We start from the raw sequence: 20,733 nt of genomic DNA, 5'->3' as shown, positions 1-20,733 counted from the left end.
GAAACATTTGAGAAGTTACTGAACAATTTAAAAACTTTCGGTGTTTGGGAAGAAGAAATGTTTAAAATTATATAACTTTTTAAAACAGTGGTGTCATTGGTCTACATAACCTCAATTACACATTTTATACATTTACATTTATATTAATAAAAAATATATAAATGAAACACTTGCATTTAATCATGACTGTATTGTTAAATAATAAATTAAACAATTCATTTTTCCGCTCTTTAATTTTTTTAATTTCTTTGCACATTGCCTGCACTATTGCATTGTCGCAACATATTTTTGTTAATATAAACTATAAAAAAAATAATTATGATATTAATTGGCACGCACTTCTAAGTTTTTATTTAAAATTACTCAGCTACATCAAGTTAACAATCAAAAAAATTTATTTTCCGAGGTAAGGGTAATTCAGCATTTACTTATTTCCTACTCCAACTTAATTTTTTTTTTTTGTACTTAAACTTTAGTGTTAAGGGAATGTGTTAATGAGTTGAAGTATTGTTAAGTCATTAGAATAAATATACTACATGTTTAATATTTGTTATAGGTGAGAATACAGTTAATGGTGATCATTCGGATGCACACCATAGCACATTTTCTCATAGCAGCAAAGAGGTAATTTATTATTATATATTCAATCACTTAAATCATTCATCTCTCTCATTATTAATTTAATTAATCATTAATATTTTTTATAAACTATTTGAAGAAATCGCTAATTTTATTCGGAGTAAAAATCTTACGATTTTTAATCGCAGAAATAATTTGAGAAAATTTATTTGAATCAGTCGTGGTGGCCACGTTTCTGGAAAACCTGGAAATATTAAAGAATTATTAATATACTGGAAAAATCAGGGAAAAGTCAGGGAATTTCGTGACAAAGCTGGAAAAATTTTAACTTTCTTTCCTTTTGACAGAAAAAATCCGATAAATTTTTTTTCTGTCGAAACTGTTCAAAAAGTGGCGGGCGCGAGTAAGATTGTAAAATCATCTTGAAAAAAAATTAGTAGAAATTTATTCCAATAGCGAAAAAATGAAGCAGTTTGAATTTAAAAGGCTGTTAGAAAAAAAAAGTCTTAGTAGAAACCAATCGTTAGGATCTTAAGCTATTAACATCCATATTGACAAGTTAAAAAACCAAAAACATTAAAAGTATACACAAGTATTGAACTAATAAGTTGCACTATATTTATTATTCGCGTACTTGATTAATATTTTATTGATATTCTATAAAACGTTCTTATTTATAAAATTTATTATAGTGAAAATGAAAAGTTTACTTATATTTTATTATAGAGTAAGTTATATAAAACCATAGATTTAAAATAAAAAATAAAAAATAATTCATTTCATAAATAAAAAAAACCTATGAACATTGACAAATAATAAAATAAAGTTTTATTTAACGGCATTGATTGATTATTTATTGAACTGACTTGTACCATTTTATTTTGAATTGAATAAATATTTCCAATTATTTAATATCACTGCATATGATCAGGGAATTTTTTAATTATTTTACTGGAATACCTGGAAAAGTCAAGGAATTCAAGTTTCAAAAATCTGTGGTCACCATGTATTAAACTGTAATAAAATATATCACTATATATCAAAAATGTTAATTATTTGGATTAGTTTATAAAAAAAAATTAGCGATTTTTTCAAATTTCATTAAAAAATTAAAAACATAAACCAGGATATCATCAAATTATTTAAGGGACCAACATTTCACGTATTTCATATCATTACTCAACTTTATTTACTTTAATAATATATATTACTTATGATTATCTTCTTATATATATCATAATTCATAAAGAGCTTTATATACTTTAAAAACTATAAAAGTAATATTTAATTAGCATTCGCTGGAATATTTCGCTCGCATGTCAATTTAGAGTCCAAAAAAAAGAATTTTTTTTTCATTTTTCAATACAACAACAAATTAATTGAAGACTAGCTTAGTAACATAAGATTATTGATAAGAGGTTATGATAACTGCATGTGCATGAGGGTTTTGTATGCTCATTGGTTGGGACCTTCCATGTTAAGGGTTCCATGTCGCAGGACGTGAGCGTTAGCGAGGAGTCACCCAAAAAGGAAAAGAAGAAGAAGAAGGGTCTGAGGACGCCATCTTTCCTTAAAAAGAAGAAGGAGAAGAAGAAGTCTGTCGAGGCGTAGGTAGTTCATTACTCGGGTATGTATTTTTTTTTGTTTAATTTAAAATTTGAATATCTAAGCTCGTGCAAAAAAATTGCTTAGCCCTTTCTTTATTTTGAATTTAAATTCGCAATGGCTGAGCAATTAGATTAGTTGATTAATTATTATTCTGGTAATTAATTAAAAATATTTATGTAAATTTGAATTAAATAGAAATATTTTTTATGTATAATTAGAAGCTCTTAGAAATTCACTTCATTTAATAAAATTATTAAGTTAAAAATAAGATACGAGTATTTTATAATATTGTTTTTATAAATTTTTATTTGAGGTTAACTTTTGCACACCTCAGTCGCTAAATTTTTATTAACAAATATATGAAGTATATTATTACAGAGCTTCATAAAAAGTGATACATTTTCGCCCGTTCATTAAGTTATTTTAAAAAATGTATTTTTATTTTAAATATTCGCGGCCTTTTGATCTGCAACCTCGTAAACGCGATTTCTAAAGAAAGAAACATTTTATCGATAAAAATATTTTTCTATTAACTTTCGATCTCTATTTATAAGAATCCTATCAAATATCGATACTTGAATCCTTCGCGTTTAATTGCAATTAATAAATTGAGCTTAAAACCGACGGCTCAAACTCGCGGCAGACATTTTGTTTAACCGATACTACCGCCAGGAAATTTATCGAATTAAAAAAAATTTCTTCCCCAATTACCGGTAATGCAGAACTTTTTTCATCTCATTGCAATTAATAGTAAAAAATATATTAATATCCCTGATTAAACAACTGAATTCGATCGAATTAAACAGAATTAAATTTTTAATTCTATTTAATTCAGATAAATTCTGTTAATTCGGTACCTAACTTAAAAATGAAATCTGTCTAATTCGGCAGGAAAAACAGAACTTGTCCAAATTAAAACGAATTTCAATAATTCTATTCGGATTAATTCGAAAATAATTCTCCAATTTCTGGTTCTGAATCCGAATTAAACCGAATTTAAAAAATTTTTTAATTGGTTTTTTTCTGTTTAATTCAAATTCAAATTTTCAATTCAGTTTAATTCTGTTTTGCAGAATTCGACAGAATTTAACAGAATTAAAATTTTTAATTCGGTCTAATTCAGTTGTTTAATCAGGGATATAGAGTGGAATAAAAGTAATGAAATTTATTCATTGCGATTTTTGTAAGATTTTATTACAGAATAATTTGAGGTGTGCAATAAATTATTGACTGACTTAAGCAGTAATGAGTGATGATATTAATATAGTTGTTATATATTTGTGTTTACAGACACTGCCAATAAAAAAAGCTTACCATAAGTAAATTAGACTCAAGATTTAAGTACGAACAAGCAAGACGATAAATAATAATAATAATTATAATAATAATATTAATATTAATAAATAATAATAAAAATACTAGACGGAAAAAAAACATTTTGACTAAATAATGAAATAAAAATAATAAAAAATGTATACCGAGCAACAATCATCGCATCTTTCCAGGACTCAAGACTGCCATCACATTAACGTCTACAAATAAATAAGTAATAATATAATGTATTGTTAAATATTTAACGTTTTTAATTTGTTAATTATCGCATGATGTATTTTTATTTAATACAAACAAAGATTATAAAACTCATTTTCCGTTCTTTATAAATAATTAATTTTTAAAACTTAATGCAGTTAATATTATTTAATTACAGATAAATAATTAATTAATTTTTGTTTGTATTGTATTGTTTAATTAATTTTAAAATGTTTTATTATAAATATCTGGGAATGAGTTTGTTAATTAAATTAATATTAATCATGATTTATTTAATCGCTATAGATTTAAAAAATTTATACAAATCCATTAAAATTTTAATTACAAAAGAAAAATAATTAGTATTTAGTCTTTTTTTTTTGTTTTTTTCCTATTAGTTTCTATTGGCAGGTATACAACTCAGCCATAAACGATCCTACTAAAAATAAAACTCTTCCCCATTGAAGTCAGCCGCATCATTATTATACCTAGAAAATTCCCGCACCAATAAATATCTACCAATGAAAAAATCCACCATGATATCAATTAGTCCTAAATAATAGTCATATTCCTAAATCTTCCCAAGTGATTTCCAATTTATTGAAAATAAATTCATTGTCTGTAAAATATACATCCTAAAGCAGGGTGGCCACGAACCGGGAAATCGGGAATTATCAGGGAATTTAATACAACCTGGAAATGTCAGGGAATTTCGAAAAGAATCCGGGAATTAAATTGTAACAGTTCAAAATTTAAAAAATTTGAAATTATACACTAGTTATAAAAATGAAGGGATATTGAATAAATTTCAAATTTTAAAGAGTTTTTCAACAGGTTGTAACTCGAAGGAAAATTGTCAAACAACTAAAACAGAAAAGGCAAATTGTAGCTTCAAGTGTCTAGTTTTCTGATCTGGTCTTTATATTTTTTTATTATGTGCGATTCCGGAGTAATTCTAAGAAAACTATCGAAAAAGAAATTTACCAAATTTTCGCTCGTCTTAAAAACGGTCTTCGAGCTTCAATAAATTTTTTTCGATAATTATCATTGATTTTTGATTGCTCTAGAACCGTGCATAATAAAAAAATTTAAAGACCTAGATCAGAAAACTAGACACTTGAAGCTACAGTTTGACTTTTTGTTTTTATTGTACGACCATTTTCCTTCGAGTTACAAACTGTTGAAAGTTACTAAAAAATTTGAAATTTTTTTAATATCCCTTAATTTTTGTAACCAGTGTATTTTGAATTTATTTAAATCATTAAATTTCTTATTAAATATTTTAACTTATACATTTTTAACATCGAATAATCAAAAGTAGGCAATATTGATTTATTTTATTGCCATTTTTATGGTTTCTCTTATGATTTAATTATCAAATTTAATTGTTAAAAATAAAAATATGAAAAAAACTTTGAATATTTAAATGATACGAATAAAATTTCTAGATCAGGGAAAAATGTGAAAATCTTTACTGAAAAACCGGGAAATATCAGGGAATTTTGAAATCATTTCTTTGTAGCCACCCTGTAAAGTTGATGGTGGGGATTTTAAGTGGTAGAGCTTATTCATAAATGCAACTTGGTAGCGTTTTTGCGTAGGTATGATGCGGCTGACTACGATTGGGTAGAGTTTTATTTTTGGTAGGGTCGCTTATGGCTGAGTTGTATACCTGCCGTTTTTATTGGCCCTCTATCGGACAATTTTAATTATATTAATTACACTTATTTATTTTTTTAAATGTATTGATAATCATTAAATTGATTGATATTTTAATTTATTAATATTTTGTGCAATCAAAAAATTTGGTATTGGAAATTATGTTGGCAATAAAAAATTTAATTTTTTTTTAATTTAAATTAATAAAAGTACAAATGTGAAATTAATATTTTTAAAAAATTATTATGAGATTCGATAAAAAATTTAAAAAACTTTATTAATAATTAATTATAATATATTAGATAATTTGAAATATAATTGGAGCTTTCGTAAATGAAAAATTAATAAAATGCTATTATTTATAAATAATTATAAAAATTAATTGACTTAATTAATGAATTAGTTAATTAATAAAAAGAAATAAAGAATAATAACTTTATTTCCACAAAATGGCCTAGCTTTGCACTCGCGCTTTGCATCGAAAGTAAAAAATATTTAACTAAATGAGCAAAGATTTCTTCTAACAAATTATAAGATTATCTTTTATTAATTAATTTTAAATTATAATTAGAACAATAAATAATATAAATTAATAATTAATTAATTAAACAAATAAATAAAATGTTTATTATAAATATCGCCAGTGTTGCTTTTTTTTTAATTTACCGTCGACAAGATGGCGTCGATATAACCTAGAAAAAATTATCCGCCATAACCTCACGGTAATTAATATCATTTTGTAATTTACTTGATACTGCAGATTAAAAATTTGAAAAATAATTGACTAAAAAATACTTCCAGGGCAACTGAATTTTCAAAATTGTCGTGAAACTTTTCAAAAAATGAATTTTCACAATTTAAATTCCGAATTCAAATTTTAAATATTAACCAATCAAAGCTTTTGACCATTAACATTTTTGTATGACTGAAGGTTATAGACAATTAAAGATTTTTGGATTTTTTTTTAACAAATCAATTCGAAAAAAAAAATAATAAAAATATGCACATGTAGAAAATTTAAAAAACTATAAGGTAAAAAGCCCCTATACCCGCTCAGTACCATTAGTCGCTCACTTTAACTGTTTAAGGCGTTTTTTTATAATTTTTATAAAAAAAAATTACAACTAAAAATATTATTATTGATAAATAATTATTTGTGAATCTAAATATATTAAAATATGATGTATCAAATTATTTTATAATAGATTATAAATTTAAATAAAATGACTGTTTTCAAAATCGCGCAAAGCCGGACATATTTTACTTTAACGTTCATTCGTTAGATTAAATTTAGGGTACGTCAAATTTTTTTCGAATTGTTATAACTTTATCTTATTAAATACATTTTTAAAATTCATGAAATTTTATATTATGAAAGAATAAAGTAGTATAATTTATAAATTATTTGTCCAAATCAATAAACTTATCATAGTTTAATTGATATTGTCTTTGAGCGACTATAGGGCCATGTGTTGGTCGAGTAATGGTACATCACAACTTTTAGTGAGCGACTACGGGTACACTCAAGGACCTTATTTAAAAAATTAATAATAATTAATTATCAAGATTATTCTTCAAACCTGAATTTAATTCTAATACTCGAAGCTTCAAAAAATAATTATAAAAAAAAAATATGGGTTTTGATTTTATTTATTAATTTATATTGAGTGATTTAATCTCACTCCAATGAAAAGTTCGCGGGTATAGGGGCTTTTATCTTAAGTGCAATTTTTTCAAATATTTTTTTTTGATAATTTATCATTTTAAAAAAATTCCAAAAATTATAAATCGTCGGCTAACTTCAGTATAATTATTTTTATAGGTTATTAGTTAATTGAATTTATTAATTAAATAAAAAATGAAATTATTTGATGCGCAACAACTTTAAAAACTTGAAATTTAAATATTATATTTTCTGGTGCCGATAAATAATAATTTAAAAATCAATTATCTAATTTATTAATTAATCTTCATGATATTAATCACGTGATGTGCAGTCTTTGATATTAATACTCCTGTCAAAACTCGGTCGATAAAAAGAATTTCAAATTTATTAAAAAATTATCATTGTCTTCTTAGGAAAAAATTATTTTTGAATTTTTTAAATGAATTTTTGAATATTTTTAAAATTATATCGAAATATTAATTAACAAATCAGGCACCAATTATTGTCGATAATATTAATTCCTATAAATGAATATTGATAATAATGGAAATAAAGTTATAATTAATTATTATTAATTAATAATTATATTTAAAAGTTCAAAATTTGTTTTTCTTTGTACAAAGTATAAAAAAAAACAAAATTATATAAATAAATAACTTCTCTTTATTATTATTTTTATTGTTAGAGTTTCATTAAAATAAAATAAAGAAGAAGAAGAAGAAGAAGAAGAAGAAATAATTTTAAAAAACGTGAATTGAGTTGAGGCTTTTTCTCTACTCTAATTGTTGCACGCTTGTACGCGATTCTTTACTATAAGAAAACTATTAATTAATGAATTTAAATAATGCGTGAACAGAATGATTAATAAATTAAATATTAATGAATAATTATAATTAAAAATAAAATGTTTTTAAAATAAAAATCACTCGCGATATACTCCGAATAAGGCACACAAACATAAAAAATTATTATTGAATGATATGATGATTGCTATTGATATAAATATATATATAAATATATGTAATAGTTAATATATGCTACATTAATATGATATTAATATACAAAAAAATAATAATTTTAATGATGGCCATGATTTCATACATTAAAATAAATAAATAAAATAAATAAAAAATTGAAACTTTTGGTAAAAACATTTTAATTTGTTTACTAGAGGCGTATAATTAATACTTACGATATTTTGTTTTTTTTTTATCTTTAATAAATTGTATATATTATACATTAATGTATTGTTTATTAATAATTAATTTTAATTATAATAATAAGAGTTCAGTGATTTTTATTCAAAAATCAACAATATTTTTTTTCATTATTTTTTTTTATGATTCCTAAATTCATTTTCCTTTAATTAATGATATATATTTAGTAAGCTGTTGATGAGGTTAAAAAATGGCCGCCCGAGCCGAAGGTAAGTGCTGACATCATCTTCGTCTAAAATCATATCGTTACAAAAATTTTCCAACAAAACATATTTTTATGCCATGATGTCAGAATTAAATGGAAATTACAAGGAAAATTTTATGTCACAGTTACTTATAATTTTGTTACATCCCTGCCTTAAGATATATATGATATAAAATTAAGGTCGAAGAGTTACTATGTCATAGAAAATCGATAGAAAACCCATAGAAAATTGACAGAAAACAAAAACTTGTTGCTGTCATAGAAAATCGATAGAAAACTCATAGAAAAATGATATAAAACAAAAACTTGTTGCTGTCATAGAAAATCGATAGAAAACCTATAGAAAATTGACAGAAAACAAAAACTTGTTGCTGTCATAGAAAATTGATAGAAAACCCATAGAAAATTGACAGAAAACAAAAACTTGTTGCTGTCATAGAAAATCGATAGAAAACTCATAGAAAATTGATATAAAACAAAAACTTGTTGCTGTCATAGAAAATCGATAGAAAACCCATAAAAAATTGACAGAAAACAAAAACTTGTTGCTGTCATAGAAAATCGATAGAAAACCCATAAAAAATTGACAGAAAACAAAAACTTGTTGCTGTCATAGGAAATCGATAGAAAACCCATAGAAAATTGATATAAAACAAAAACTTGTTGCTGTAATATAGGCATATTCCCATGCTGTTACGGGGCACGAAAATAGTATATTACACACCAAGGGAGGAAAGTAGGACATTTCAACCCAGGTATGATTGCTTACACGAGCCGAAGGCGAGGATGGCAAACACGCGGAGTGGGACGTCCAACTTTACTACCTTAGTGTGTAATATACTATTTTTCGAGCGTATGCAGATGTAGATGCGCACTGTTTCTGTGCACATTTATTTTAAATTGGTCGGATATAAATGACACAGATCCCGATACAGATAACAGGAAAGAATAGAACATTTCTGGAAAATCTAAAGAAAACCAGGACTTATCAACGTCTAAAAAAATCTATAGAAAATCCACTGACGAAATCTCCCCGACAAAATTCCTCCAGGACAAAATCTCCCCAGGACAAAATTTGTTGAACACGATCTCTGTAAACGAGATCTTATAATAGTCTATGTAATTATAACGATTTCTACACTTACGACTGGAATTGTATTCAGGTTTTTTTTTTCACATTTTATGTGCATATCATAAATAAATAGAATGTGTTACACATACATATATGAAATCATGGGAAATTCTCAGCCCAAATTTGACATCATCATCAATTGCAAGAACGTGAAGTAAACTTACTGTGAAGTTAATCAAAATCACTGAACGTCAAAATTTTTTTGATGTCACGACTGAATATCACACGACATAATATCATGTGATATTTTGACGTAATGCTATCTCAATGTACAGGCTGATGATATTATGACTGTGATATTTTGTCGTGTGATATTATAAATGTGATATTTAGTCATGTAACCATTTTTTTGAAGTGATAGTATGGCCATCAGGGATCGGACTGATAAAAATAATTCCAGTAATTTTATCCTGGAGAGATTTTGCCAAGGAGATTTCGTCGGGGAGATTTTGTCCAGAGAGATCAAGTCGTGTTACCAAGAAAATCCACAGAAAATTTATAGAAAATCCACAGAAAATCAGGACGTCACCAAGAAAATCCATAGAAAATCTTAAATTCAGCATTCGAACGATAGTCGAGAGGGAAAAATTTCAAAAAAAATTTCCTCTACATTCCCGTAGACCTGACTTATGACGAATAGTCGATTATAATTTTGAAAAATATAAATAACTTATAAGATTATATATATAATTAATACTATTTTATGTTTATTGTATTGTATTAATTTTATTTTAAAATTATACTAAATCAAATTGAACATTATTTACATAAGTTAAATTTTACTTGTATGTATTGACATAAAACTTTAACAATTTATTATTATAAATATTTTTTGTTTATATAATATAATATAATTATATATATTATATATATCACAATATTCTTTTACACAACTCGTCACAAAATTAGTTTACCTATCATTAAATATCATTATTTAATTAATTAAGTATATAAATCATTAAATTATTTCAAATTTGCGGTTGAAATTTTTTTACCCGCGAAATTTTAATATCCACCGCCGAAATATTGAACGTGGCAACAACAACTTACTGGCATTTCAAACCAATCTGGACTAGCTATTCCGTCTTGAGATATTGCTGCTAATTTTTTATATATATATTTTTGTTTACATGTCGATTCATAGCCGTCAGCAAAACCATCAATAAATTTGCACGATGTACTTTCGTCTCTGTTGTTAAAATAAATAAATAAGTAAATAATAATAATAATAATAATAATAATAATAATAATAATAATAATAATAATAATAATAATAATAATAATAATAATAATAATAATAATGCGGAACTTCAAAACTTGAGACAGATTAGAATTTTGAGTGGAACTTTTATGGAACTTTTGTAATTTTGATAGTAAAAGAAAAATTTCATCTAGAATTTTATATGCGCGAAATTTGAGTAAAAATTTATTTACGTATATAAAATTTTGATACAATTACGACAGCTCAAGTATAAGTTACTCGTAAAAAAGATTGCAAACAAGTTCGACGTAGAACTTATAAACTTGCGAATGATCCTGAAGATAGAAGACTGTTACAAATCTTCGGATTTTTTTAACAAATCAATAACAAAAAAAAAAAACCTAAAAATATACATATGTAGAACATAAAAAAAACAGCAGGTGTATTTTTATAAAATAATTTTTTTATACTTTATCGTTTTGAAAAAAATTCAAAAATTATTAAACGTCGGGTAATATATTGAGGATTTTAAATGAGCGAATTTTGAGTAAAAAAAAATGATACTGAATTTAGCCGACGTCTAATAATTATTTTAATTTTTTTAACAATAAATTATAAAAAAAAATATATTTCAAAAAAATGCTCTTGCAGCTTTTTAAATTTTCTACATGTGCATATTTTTAGATTTTGGTTTTTTGTAATTGATTTGATGAAAAAAAAATCAAAAGTGTCTGCTAACTTCAGGATCATAAACAGGGTGCCCACGAACCGGAAATATCGGGAATTATCAGGGAATTTATTGCAACCGGGAAATATCAGGGAATTTCGAAAAGTATCCGGGAATTAAATTGTAACAGTTCAAAATTGAAAAAATTTTAAATTATACACTAGTTATAAAAATTAAGGAATGCCAAAAAAATTTCAAATTTTCAAGTGATTTTCTACAGGTTGTAACTCGAAAGAAAATGGTCATACGACAAAAACAAAAAAGGCAAATTGAAGCTTCAAGTGTTTAGTTTTCTGATCTGGTCTTTAAATTTTTTTATTATGTGCGGTTCCGGAGTAATTCTAAGAAAACTATCGAAAAAGAAATTTACTAAATTTTTGCTCTTCTTAAAAACGGTCTTCGAGCTTCAATAAATTTTTTTCGATAATTATCATTGATTTTTTATTGCTCCGGAACCGTGCATAAAAAAAAAATTTAAAGACCCAGATCAGAAAACTAGACACTTGAAGCTACAGTTTGACTTTTTGTTTTTATTGTACGACCATTTTCCTTCGAGTTACAAACTGTTGAAAATTACTAAAAAATTTGAAATTTTTTTAATATCCCTTATTTTTTGTAACCAGAGTTTTTTTGAATTTATTCAAATCATAAAATTTCTTATTAAATATTTTAACTTATACATTTTTAACATCTAATAATCAAAAGTATGCAATATTAATTTATTTTATTGCTCTTTTTTTCTGGTTTCTCTTATGATTTAATTATCAAATTTAATTATTAAAAATAAAAATATAATAAAAATTTTGAATATCTGAAAAAGTTCCCATAATTTTTAAAGTTAAGATTTTTTTTAATTGGGGGACACCAGAGAATGGCTTAAATTAATCAATGAAATTTTTAATAATAGAAAAACTTACTCGCAGATTTCGACACTGACTCGCTGAACAAAGTCATCATTATTTATAATATATTTCCATTCCCCGTCTTTATTTACTGCAACTCTTGGAAAAACATCTTTTCTCTAAATAAATCAATTATTCATTTATATTATGAACTTTTTAATTGTCATTATTTATAAGTATGTATATATTTATTAAGAAAAAAAAAAATAATAATAATAATTACCACCGAATTGCAGAGACTATCGCTTTCAATTTCATTAAATCTAGTTTTTAATGTCAAAGGCTGTAATAAAAAGAATTTTCTTTTAAAAACACGGGATAAAATAAGCACTATATAATTTTTTTAAATAAAAATTGTCTCTTGTAATTTTTAATAAAAACTTTCAGTAAAAAAAGAAAATGAGAAGTTTACTGTGAAAAATTTTCAAAATTTTTACAAGCAATTTTATTTAAATTAAAAATTTAAAAAATATTTGATTATTTATATAGACGCTGACTTTATTTTAAATTATTAGCAATAAAAGTCATGTAATAAAAAAAAAATCAAAACTTACTTCGTCTTTAGTTTCTAATAATTTCAAATCACTTTTTAATTGCAGTTCTTTCTTAATAATATCATTAGGATAGTAAGGAACTTGTTCACAAAATTTTCTTCCATCGCATTTTGGCGGAAGTAGTTCAGTTTTATTTTTAAAATCTTTTGGATCGTAACTAAATATTTCATACAAGTCGTCAAGAAATGATATTTGTTCCGTCTCATCTGCTTCTTTAAAAAAAAAAAATTAAAATATTTATTTCTCTCTTTTTTTGCCACCACAATTTTTAAAAATCCGCCCAATAATTTAAACTAAAATTTTAAAAAATAATAATTAATTATTTTTATTAACTTACTGGTTTTATAATTTTTTTGCTTTGAAATTTCAGTGTGATTTTTAAAATTTTTTTCATTACTGAAATTACGTTCAGTAGTTCGTAATTTACTTGGAAGGCCATTAATTACTTTAATTATCTACAAAAAAAACCAAAAATTATTAAATTACAATTAACATTTTTTTTTGGCGCGCACTTAAAATTTTAAAAACCGAGTCCATTTTTTAAAAATAAACGACTCATCACTCAAATATATCTATATATATTTTGAGATTGTACATAAATTACCTGAAGCAAAACTAAAATAAATAATAACATTCGTCGCAACATTTTTGACACAAAAATTAACATGAGCCAGAAAAAAATTATTTAAATATTTAGTCACCAAGCTGCGTTTTATATAAATATGTATTTATTTAAAATAATATAAAGAATTTTTTTGAAAACTAGCGTCCGTACACGACTGAACCGACTCATAACTGAGTAACAACTAATTATCGGACAATAAATTTCATCCCAACATCCCTCTCCTTAAAATATCTTATTCATAAATTTATATTTATATTTATGTTATTTAAACTCTAGCGCCTGTGTATTGTATTTACTGGCTAATTATAGTTTAGACTTACCTGAGTTTATGAAGAAAAGACGTATTTTGTCTTTATGAGTACATTCGTATTTCAAACTACAGACGAGGACAGAAATTAAGTCCCTTTACCTTTTAGTCACACTGACCCCAAAACTTGGAAGATAATTCTTAGAATTGTATTGTTTGTAATTACAATAATAATAGTAGTATATTCAAATAAATATGTTTAAAAGTACACAGAAGACCGTAAAATTAACTACGAATTTATTTTTCGAATTGTGGAGTACAAATTTGTATTTCTCTAATTTTTTAATTATTCAAAAATTCAAAAATCCCGCGCTAATAATTAAATATTTTTCTTAGATAATTAATAGAAATTTTGATAACAAAAGTAATGGAAGTATCCTCTGATTTTATTAGAATAATAATTAGATCTAAAATAAATCCATTAAATTAATAACGAATTTTTTTTTGTAATTATTTTTAAATTTAAAAAACCCGCGCTAATAATTAAATATTTTTATTTGACTATTAATAAAAATTGTTGTAAAAAAGTAATGGAAGTATCCTCTGATTTTAATGGAATGATAATTAGATTTACAATAAATCCATTTAATTGTTAACGAATTTTATTGTTTTTAATTATTTTCAAATTCAAAAATCCCGCACTAATAATTAAATATTTTTCTTAGATGATTAATAAAAATTGTGATCAAAAAGTAATGGAAGTATTTTCCGATTTTATTAGAATAATTAGATTTGATATAAATCCATTTAATTATTAATGAATTTTTATTTGTAATTATTTTTAAATTCAAAAATTTCGCGCTACTAATTAAATATTTTTCTTGGATAATTAATAAAAATTGTGATAAAAAAGTAATGGACGTATCCTCTGATTTTAATGGAATAATTAGATTTGATATAAATCTATTTAATTAATAATTTCTTTTTTGTAATTATTTTCAAATTCAGAAATCCCGCGCCATTAATTAAATATTTAAATATTACAGAAAAATAAATTAATAATTCTTTGAAGAAATTTTAAATAAATTTCCCGATTTCCCAAAGTCTAGTCAATTTTTTTAAATAATAAAAATACCAGAACTAATTAATTGTATCACCCAATTAATGGAAACAAACATTAATTACAATCAATCAGTTAATTAACATGAATTTAAATTAAAAATATTCAAATAAATACAAATTGCTCAAGTAGAATTTATTTTCAAATTTATTAATAATTTCAACGAACTCCTTAATTAAAATTAAAACTTAAAACGTAAGACGTATAAAATTATTTTAAATTTCCTTAATGAAGAAAAGGACGAGGAGAAAAAGTATCGAGACAAATTAATGATAAATGTCATGTATTTCCATCGAGGATTTAAAAAAAAGATATTTTTTATAATGCCGTTATATATCAGTTGTTTGATAAAGCAAAGGAATGTTTCACAGCGTAATTACAACAATATAAAATGGAAAAATAATAATAATAATACGACAGATGAAAAAGGATATTAAATATAAACAAAGTCTCGATGGTCTTAAATATATTAGGCTGAAGAATAATCAATTTATTTCCATAAGAATCGTCTAGTATTCCTCAGCACCTTCGCCTTCACCTTCAGCAGAGTCCATGCCGACTTCTTCGTAGTCTTTTTCGAGAGCAGCCAAGTCCTCACGCGCCTCTGAGAACTCACCTTCTTCCATACCTTCACCGACGTACCAGTGTACGAAGGCACGTTTCGCGTACATGAGATCAAATTTGTGGTCAAGACGCGCCCATGCTTCTGCGATGGCGGTCGTGTTCGACAACATGCAGACAGCACGTTGTACTTTAGCTAAATCGCCACCAGGTACAACAGTCGGTGGCTGGTAGTTGATACCGACTTTGAATCCAGTTGGACACCAATCGACAAACTGGATTGTACGTTTTGTCTTGATGGTGGCAATTGCGGCGTTTACGTCCTTTGGTACAACGTCCCCACGGTACAACATACAGCAGGCCATGTATTTGCCGTGACGTGGGTCGCATTTTACCATCTGGTTTGCGGGCTCAAAACATGCGTTTGTGATTTCAGCAACAGAGAGCTGCTCGTGGTAGGCCTTCTCTGCAGAGATAACGGGGGCGTAAGTTACCAGAGGGAAGTGGATACGTGGGTAAGGTACCAAATTTGTCTGGAACTCAGTCAAGTCAACGTTGAGGGCACCGTCGAAACGCAATGATGCTGTGATTGATGATACGATTTGTCCAATTAATCTGTTGAGGTTCGTGTATGTTGGTCTTTCAATGTCCAAATTACGGCGGCAGATATCGTAGATGGCTTCGTTGTCGACCATGAAGGCGCAGTCCGAGTGTTCGAGAGTTGTGTGGGTGGTGAGGATTGAGTTGTAAGGCTCGACGACGGCTGTTGATACTTGGGGCGCGGGGTAAATGGCGAACTCGAGTTTTGATTTTTTTCCGTAGTCGACTGACAAACGCTCCATGAGGAGAGACGTGAATCCAGATCCGGTACCGCCACCGAACGAGTGGAATATTAAGAAACCTTGGAGTCCGGTACATTGGTCAGCTAGTTTGCGAATTCGGTCGAGGACTAGATCTACGATTTCTTTGCCGATTGTGTAGTGACCTCGGGCGTAGTTGTTGGCTGCGTCCTCTTTACCGGTGATCAGCTGTTCTGGGTGGAACAATTGACGGTATGTTCCGCTTCGAACCTCATCTGAAAATTTTTTTATTATTAATAATGGGTTTTATTTTTAGTTTTTTTATTTTTGATGCTTTATAAACAAAAAATATTTTTAAAAATGAATTTCCTAAAAAACTAATAGATTTTTTTTAAACTCAATTGATTATAAAAATTTTATTTGATAAAATTGATATATTTTATTATCAATTGATTTAAAAATTTAGTTAATCACTACGGCCTCAAAAAATTTGATAATTGATAAAATTAAATTTTTGTGTGATAGTAAAAAAAATGATCTAGTTTATTATTGATCTCATATATAATCAGATATGAAATTATTACAATGAATAATAATTATTGATAAAAAAAATCATTAGAAATTTTATCGATCACTTTCCCAATTACATAAATATTTTAATTTTTTCACCACCACAATAATCAAACTTTATTCTATAATTTTACTAAGAAAAAGAAATTACTGCAATTTACTAATTAAAATTTTATGAGTAATGATTTAAAAAAAAAAAAATCACTAAAATTTTTATTTATCACCAAATTACTAATGAAAATTATCAGTCCATTTTATTGCAACATGACCTCAAAAACAATATATATCTATCACTAATTACTTTGATTGTCATTATTATCGTCTTATCACTAATTAATATTTTATGACCGAGTTTACACCATTTTAAATAAATCATAAATAATTTTAGAATAATAAATTTTAATCCGGAAGTTAGCAGACAATTAACAATTTCCCATTTTTATTTCAATAGTTGGTAGGAAAAAAAAACTAAAAATATGCACATGTAGAAAATTTAAAAAACTATATGTGCATTTTTTTTTTTCAAATTTATCGTTTTTAAAAGAATCCAAAAATTATTAACCGGCTAATTTCAGTACCGTCAAATAATGATCCAAAAATTGACAGACAATCAACAATTTCTTTTTAAAAAAATCAATAATAGAAAAAAATGCACATTTAGAAAATTAAAAAAACTATAAGTGCAATTTTTTAAAATATTTTTTTTAAAAAAATCAAAAATCAATTTGAAGTCAGTTAAATTCATTATCATAAAATTTCTACCAAAAAAAAAAAAAACCGTTAGAACTCAACGTACTGCATCCCATAGAAAAATCTAGTACCAAAAATAACCGCCATCTTTACTCATGGCCATGGCATTGCTCTGTACCTTCTCCCCCCTCTTAAAAAATTTCCGTTACACTTTTCTTAGTATCAAGCGTTAGAAAAAAAAACCATACCCCGAAATATCCCAACAATTAAATTTAAAAATAATTGACCCCTCAAAAATTCATCAACCCGCGAAATTTAAAACCGATAAATCACCGACTAGAAAAATCTAGTATAAATTTATAATTAACATAAAATTCTTCGTAGTTTCTAATTAAAAGTCGGATATTTTTAGTAGTAAAAAAAATATGACGATACATACCAACAACAGTAGGCTCCAAATCAATGAAAACAGCTCTAGGTACGTGTTTACCAGCACCGGTTTCACTGAAGAATGTATTGAAACTGTCATCACCTCCTCCAATAGTCTTGTCAGACGGCATTTGTCCATCCGGTTGGATTCCATGCTCAAGACAGTACAATTCCCAGCAGGCATTACCGATCTGGACTCCGGCTTGTCCAACGTGGATTGAAATACACTCACGCTGCACAAAAAAAATTACAATAAATTAAAAAAATAATTCAAAAATATTCTCAATCTCCCGCGAAATAAATGAATGAATAAATTAAAATAATAACCGCAACTAAAACTAAAATCAATAACGTGACTCAACCGGCGCGCGTTACAAAATGGCGTCCAACGACGCGATCATCCTTTGTCCGTAAAAAAAAATATCCGTGAATTCACAATCACTATTTATTTAAATAATCTATTAAAAATAATGAGATACCAGCAACTACTCCGCTTATCGTAAACGTCATCAGTGAGATAATGAACTAAAGTAATTATAAATAAATGACTTACCATTTTAATATATTAGTTGATCGTAGAAAAAAATATGAATACGATATCTAGCTTGTGGCTTTTAAGCTTGTGCTGCTCAACTGTCAACTGACGTCGGTCTGTACGCGTTGAGTTCAGTCGTAAGACTACGCCGCGGCGTTGCAAAGCGCGTATTTATATAGCCTCGGTAGTTGTACAAAATTCTTGGCTCTGATTGGCCAACCGCGCCCAGCACTCTCTCTCCCATTGGTTTATTTTCAACCGCAGTACCTCGTAACCGCTCAATTAAATATTACTACGCTGGGGTAAAATAGTTCCATTCTATAATTGATCGTACCTTAAATAAAATTATTCCATTACTATTTTTTTAAAAAATCCAAATACTCTTTTATTTAAATTATTTAAATTTTGAATTTTAAATTATTGCCGCCATTATTATTCCCATTAATAACTGGTAGTTTTTTTAAAAAATCATTTCCTATTTGGGACAGTGTTTTCTCCAGACATTCTAAAATCCATTTCCCAAAGCCAAAAAAGGTCCTTATATATTATATATATTGTAATTTTTATATCTCATTACCGATGACTCACTTAGTATTTAATCCTTATTTATATACTTATATATTTTAATTTTATTACTTATACTTAGTTTTGTAAATATTTTATTTAAGCTTTAGATGGCAATGAAATTTAGTTGACAAAATCGATTGCGATGTGTCATAACAAATATACAAAAATGATAATAGTAATAAATATATATATGTATGTTTACATTGAAAAGTTATTTATAGTAAAATTTTTAAATAAATTAAACAGAAGTGCATTGAGTTATTTTTCTAAAATAATTTATTTGTTTGTTTGTTTATTGTCATTGTTTTTTATTACTCTAATTATCGTAAACAATTTTTTTTATATTTATTTTGACAGGTGTTTTGATAAAAAAAATTCGGCATCAGTTGAGATGTTAAACAGCTGGTTCGTTACTGGTACTGATGGGTATGTCTGGTGCTGGTCGCTGGTTTACTGGTTACTATGTGCGATAGACGATATATTATAGGTGTCATATATATGTATATATATATATATATATGAATGTATGATGGTAATGAGTATGATATGAAGGTGGATGTATTTTTTAGTACGAGGATACGAGACTCTGATGTAATTGAATGGGTGAGGACTGAGGATGTGCCATTGACATTTGTAGGGCTGGACAAATCAATATTTTTTATGTTCATGTTTTATTTTTTTATTTTTAAAGTTGCGGTAAATTCAAAATTTCGGGGTAATTTAAATATGATACTGAAATAAGTCGTCTAATAATTGTTGGATTCTTTTAAAAATGTTAAATTTGAAAAAAAAAATATTTGAAAAAATTGCACTTACAATCTCTTTAATTTTCTACATGTGCATTTTTCCGGTTTATTTTTTTTTTCAAATTTAATTGTGCAAAATAAAATCCGAAAATTTTTAATTGTCTGCTGGCTTCAGGATCATAATTTAAATTTAGATTAATTGACTTTTTTATTTATTATTTTTTTTTATGTAAATAGAGGACAAGATAAAAAATGTATGTATGGATAAAAGTAGAAGTTGTTGGAGTAATTAGATATGTAATTATTTATTATAATTTTTTATTGCTGGTTTATATTAATGAAATATAATTAAAGTAATTAACGAGGGTGATAATGAAATTGGGAGGAGACACTAATTTACTTGTTTTTATAAATTAATTATATATAATATATGTTTATATATGTTGAGGGAACAAAATTGGAGTACACGAAGATCTTAAAATTTTTTTCTATGGATTTTAAAAATATTTTTTTTAATTAGTAATTAATTTCTATACTTAAGTCAGCTGACGTAAAATGACTTTTGAATTTTCTTTCAAACGATGAATTATAAAAAAAAAAAGATTTGAAAAAATTGCACTTGTAGTTTTTTAAATTTTCTACATGTGCATATTTTTAATTTTTTTTTTTTTGCAATCCAATCGTTCAAAAACAATTCAAAAATTGTTGTCTGCCAACTCCAGGATTATTGTATTGTTTTTTAATTTAAAAAATAAATATTCAGTTGTCTGCTGACTACTGTCATTTTTATTGATCTGAAAATAATTATAAAGTTTTTGGTTTATTTTAATTAACAAAATTAATTTACGAGTAATCAATAAAAG

At 26.0% G+C, this 20,733-nt stretch overlaps 3 protein-coding genes across 10 annotated transcripts in view; 1 reads left to right on the top strand and 2 right to left on the bottom strand.

The window, feature by feature from the left end:
- Positions 1-8,279, top strand: part of LOC130672189 (protein hu-li tai shao) — a 52,957-nt gene extending 44,678 nt beyond the window's left edge. For 4 of the 7 annotated variants that reach the window (XM_057476587.1, XM_057476584.1, XM_057476583.1 and 1 more), the window contains 3 exons: positions 557-624; positions 2,062-2,206; positions 3,478-8,279. In XM_057476587.1, coding sequence (XP_057332570.1) covers positions 557-624; positions 2,062-2,190 — 197 coding nt within the window. In that variant the 3' untranslated portion in view covers positions 2,191-2,206; positions 3,478-8,279. The remainder of the gene's footprint in view (positions 1-556; positions 625-2,061; positions 2,207-3,477) is intronic. The other 3 variants (XM_057476588.1, XM_057476585.1, XM_057476582.1) reach the window with 1 other exon arrangement.
- Positions 8,280-10,376: 2,097 nt separating this feature from the next.
- LOC130671086 (protein spaetzle-like) lies at positions 10,377-13,803 on the bottom strand. Of its 2 annotated transcripts, none has more exons than XM_057474782.1 (6): positions 13,585-13,803; positions 13,318-13,435; positions 12,981-13,189; positions 12,650-12,709; positions 12,442-12,545; positions 10,377-10,785 (listed from the first exon to the last, which is right to left on the bottom strand). In XM_057474782.1, exons 1-6 carry the CDS (start codon positions 13,645-13,647, stop codon positions 10,602-10,604), a joined length of 738 nt encoding a protein of 245 aa, XP_057330765.1. In that variant the 5' UTR covers positions 13,648-13,803; the 3' UTR covers positions 10,377-10,601. The 2 variants fall into 2 exon arrangements, with proteins under 2 accessions (XP_057330765.1, XP_057330764.1); XM_057474781.1 differs by having other exon boundaries at positions 10,381-10,785; positions 12,981-13,192.
- A 1,435-nt stretch (positions 13,804-15,238) lies between these two features.
- On the bottom strand, positions 15,239-18,733 carry LOC130670832 (tubulin alpha-1 chain). Its single transcript, XM_057474391.1, has 3 exons — positions 18,576-18,733; positions 18,033-18,255; positions 15,239-16,608 (listed from the first exon to the last, which is right to left on the bottom strand). The coding sequence occupies exons 1-3, from the start codon at positions 18,576-18,578 to the stop codon at positions 15,482-15,484; spliced, it is 1,353 nt and encodes a 450-aa protein (XP_057330374.1). The 5' UTR covers positions 18,579-18,733; the 3' UTR covers positions 15,239-15,481.
- Positions 18,734-20,733: the final 2,000 nt, after the last annotated feature.

Source organism: Microplitis mediator, chromosome 7 (genome assembly GCF_029852145.1).
Source record: "Microplitis mediator isolate UGA2020A chromosome 7, iyMicMedi2.1, whole genome shotgun sequence".
Classification (NCBI taxonomy): Eukaryota; Metazoa; Arthropoda; class Insecta; order Hymenoptera; family Braconidae; genus Microplitis; species Microplitis mediator.
Note: the sequence above shows the minus strand (reverse complement) of the source record. Positions and strands in the feature narration are given on the sequence as shown.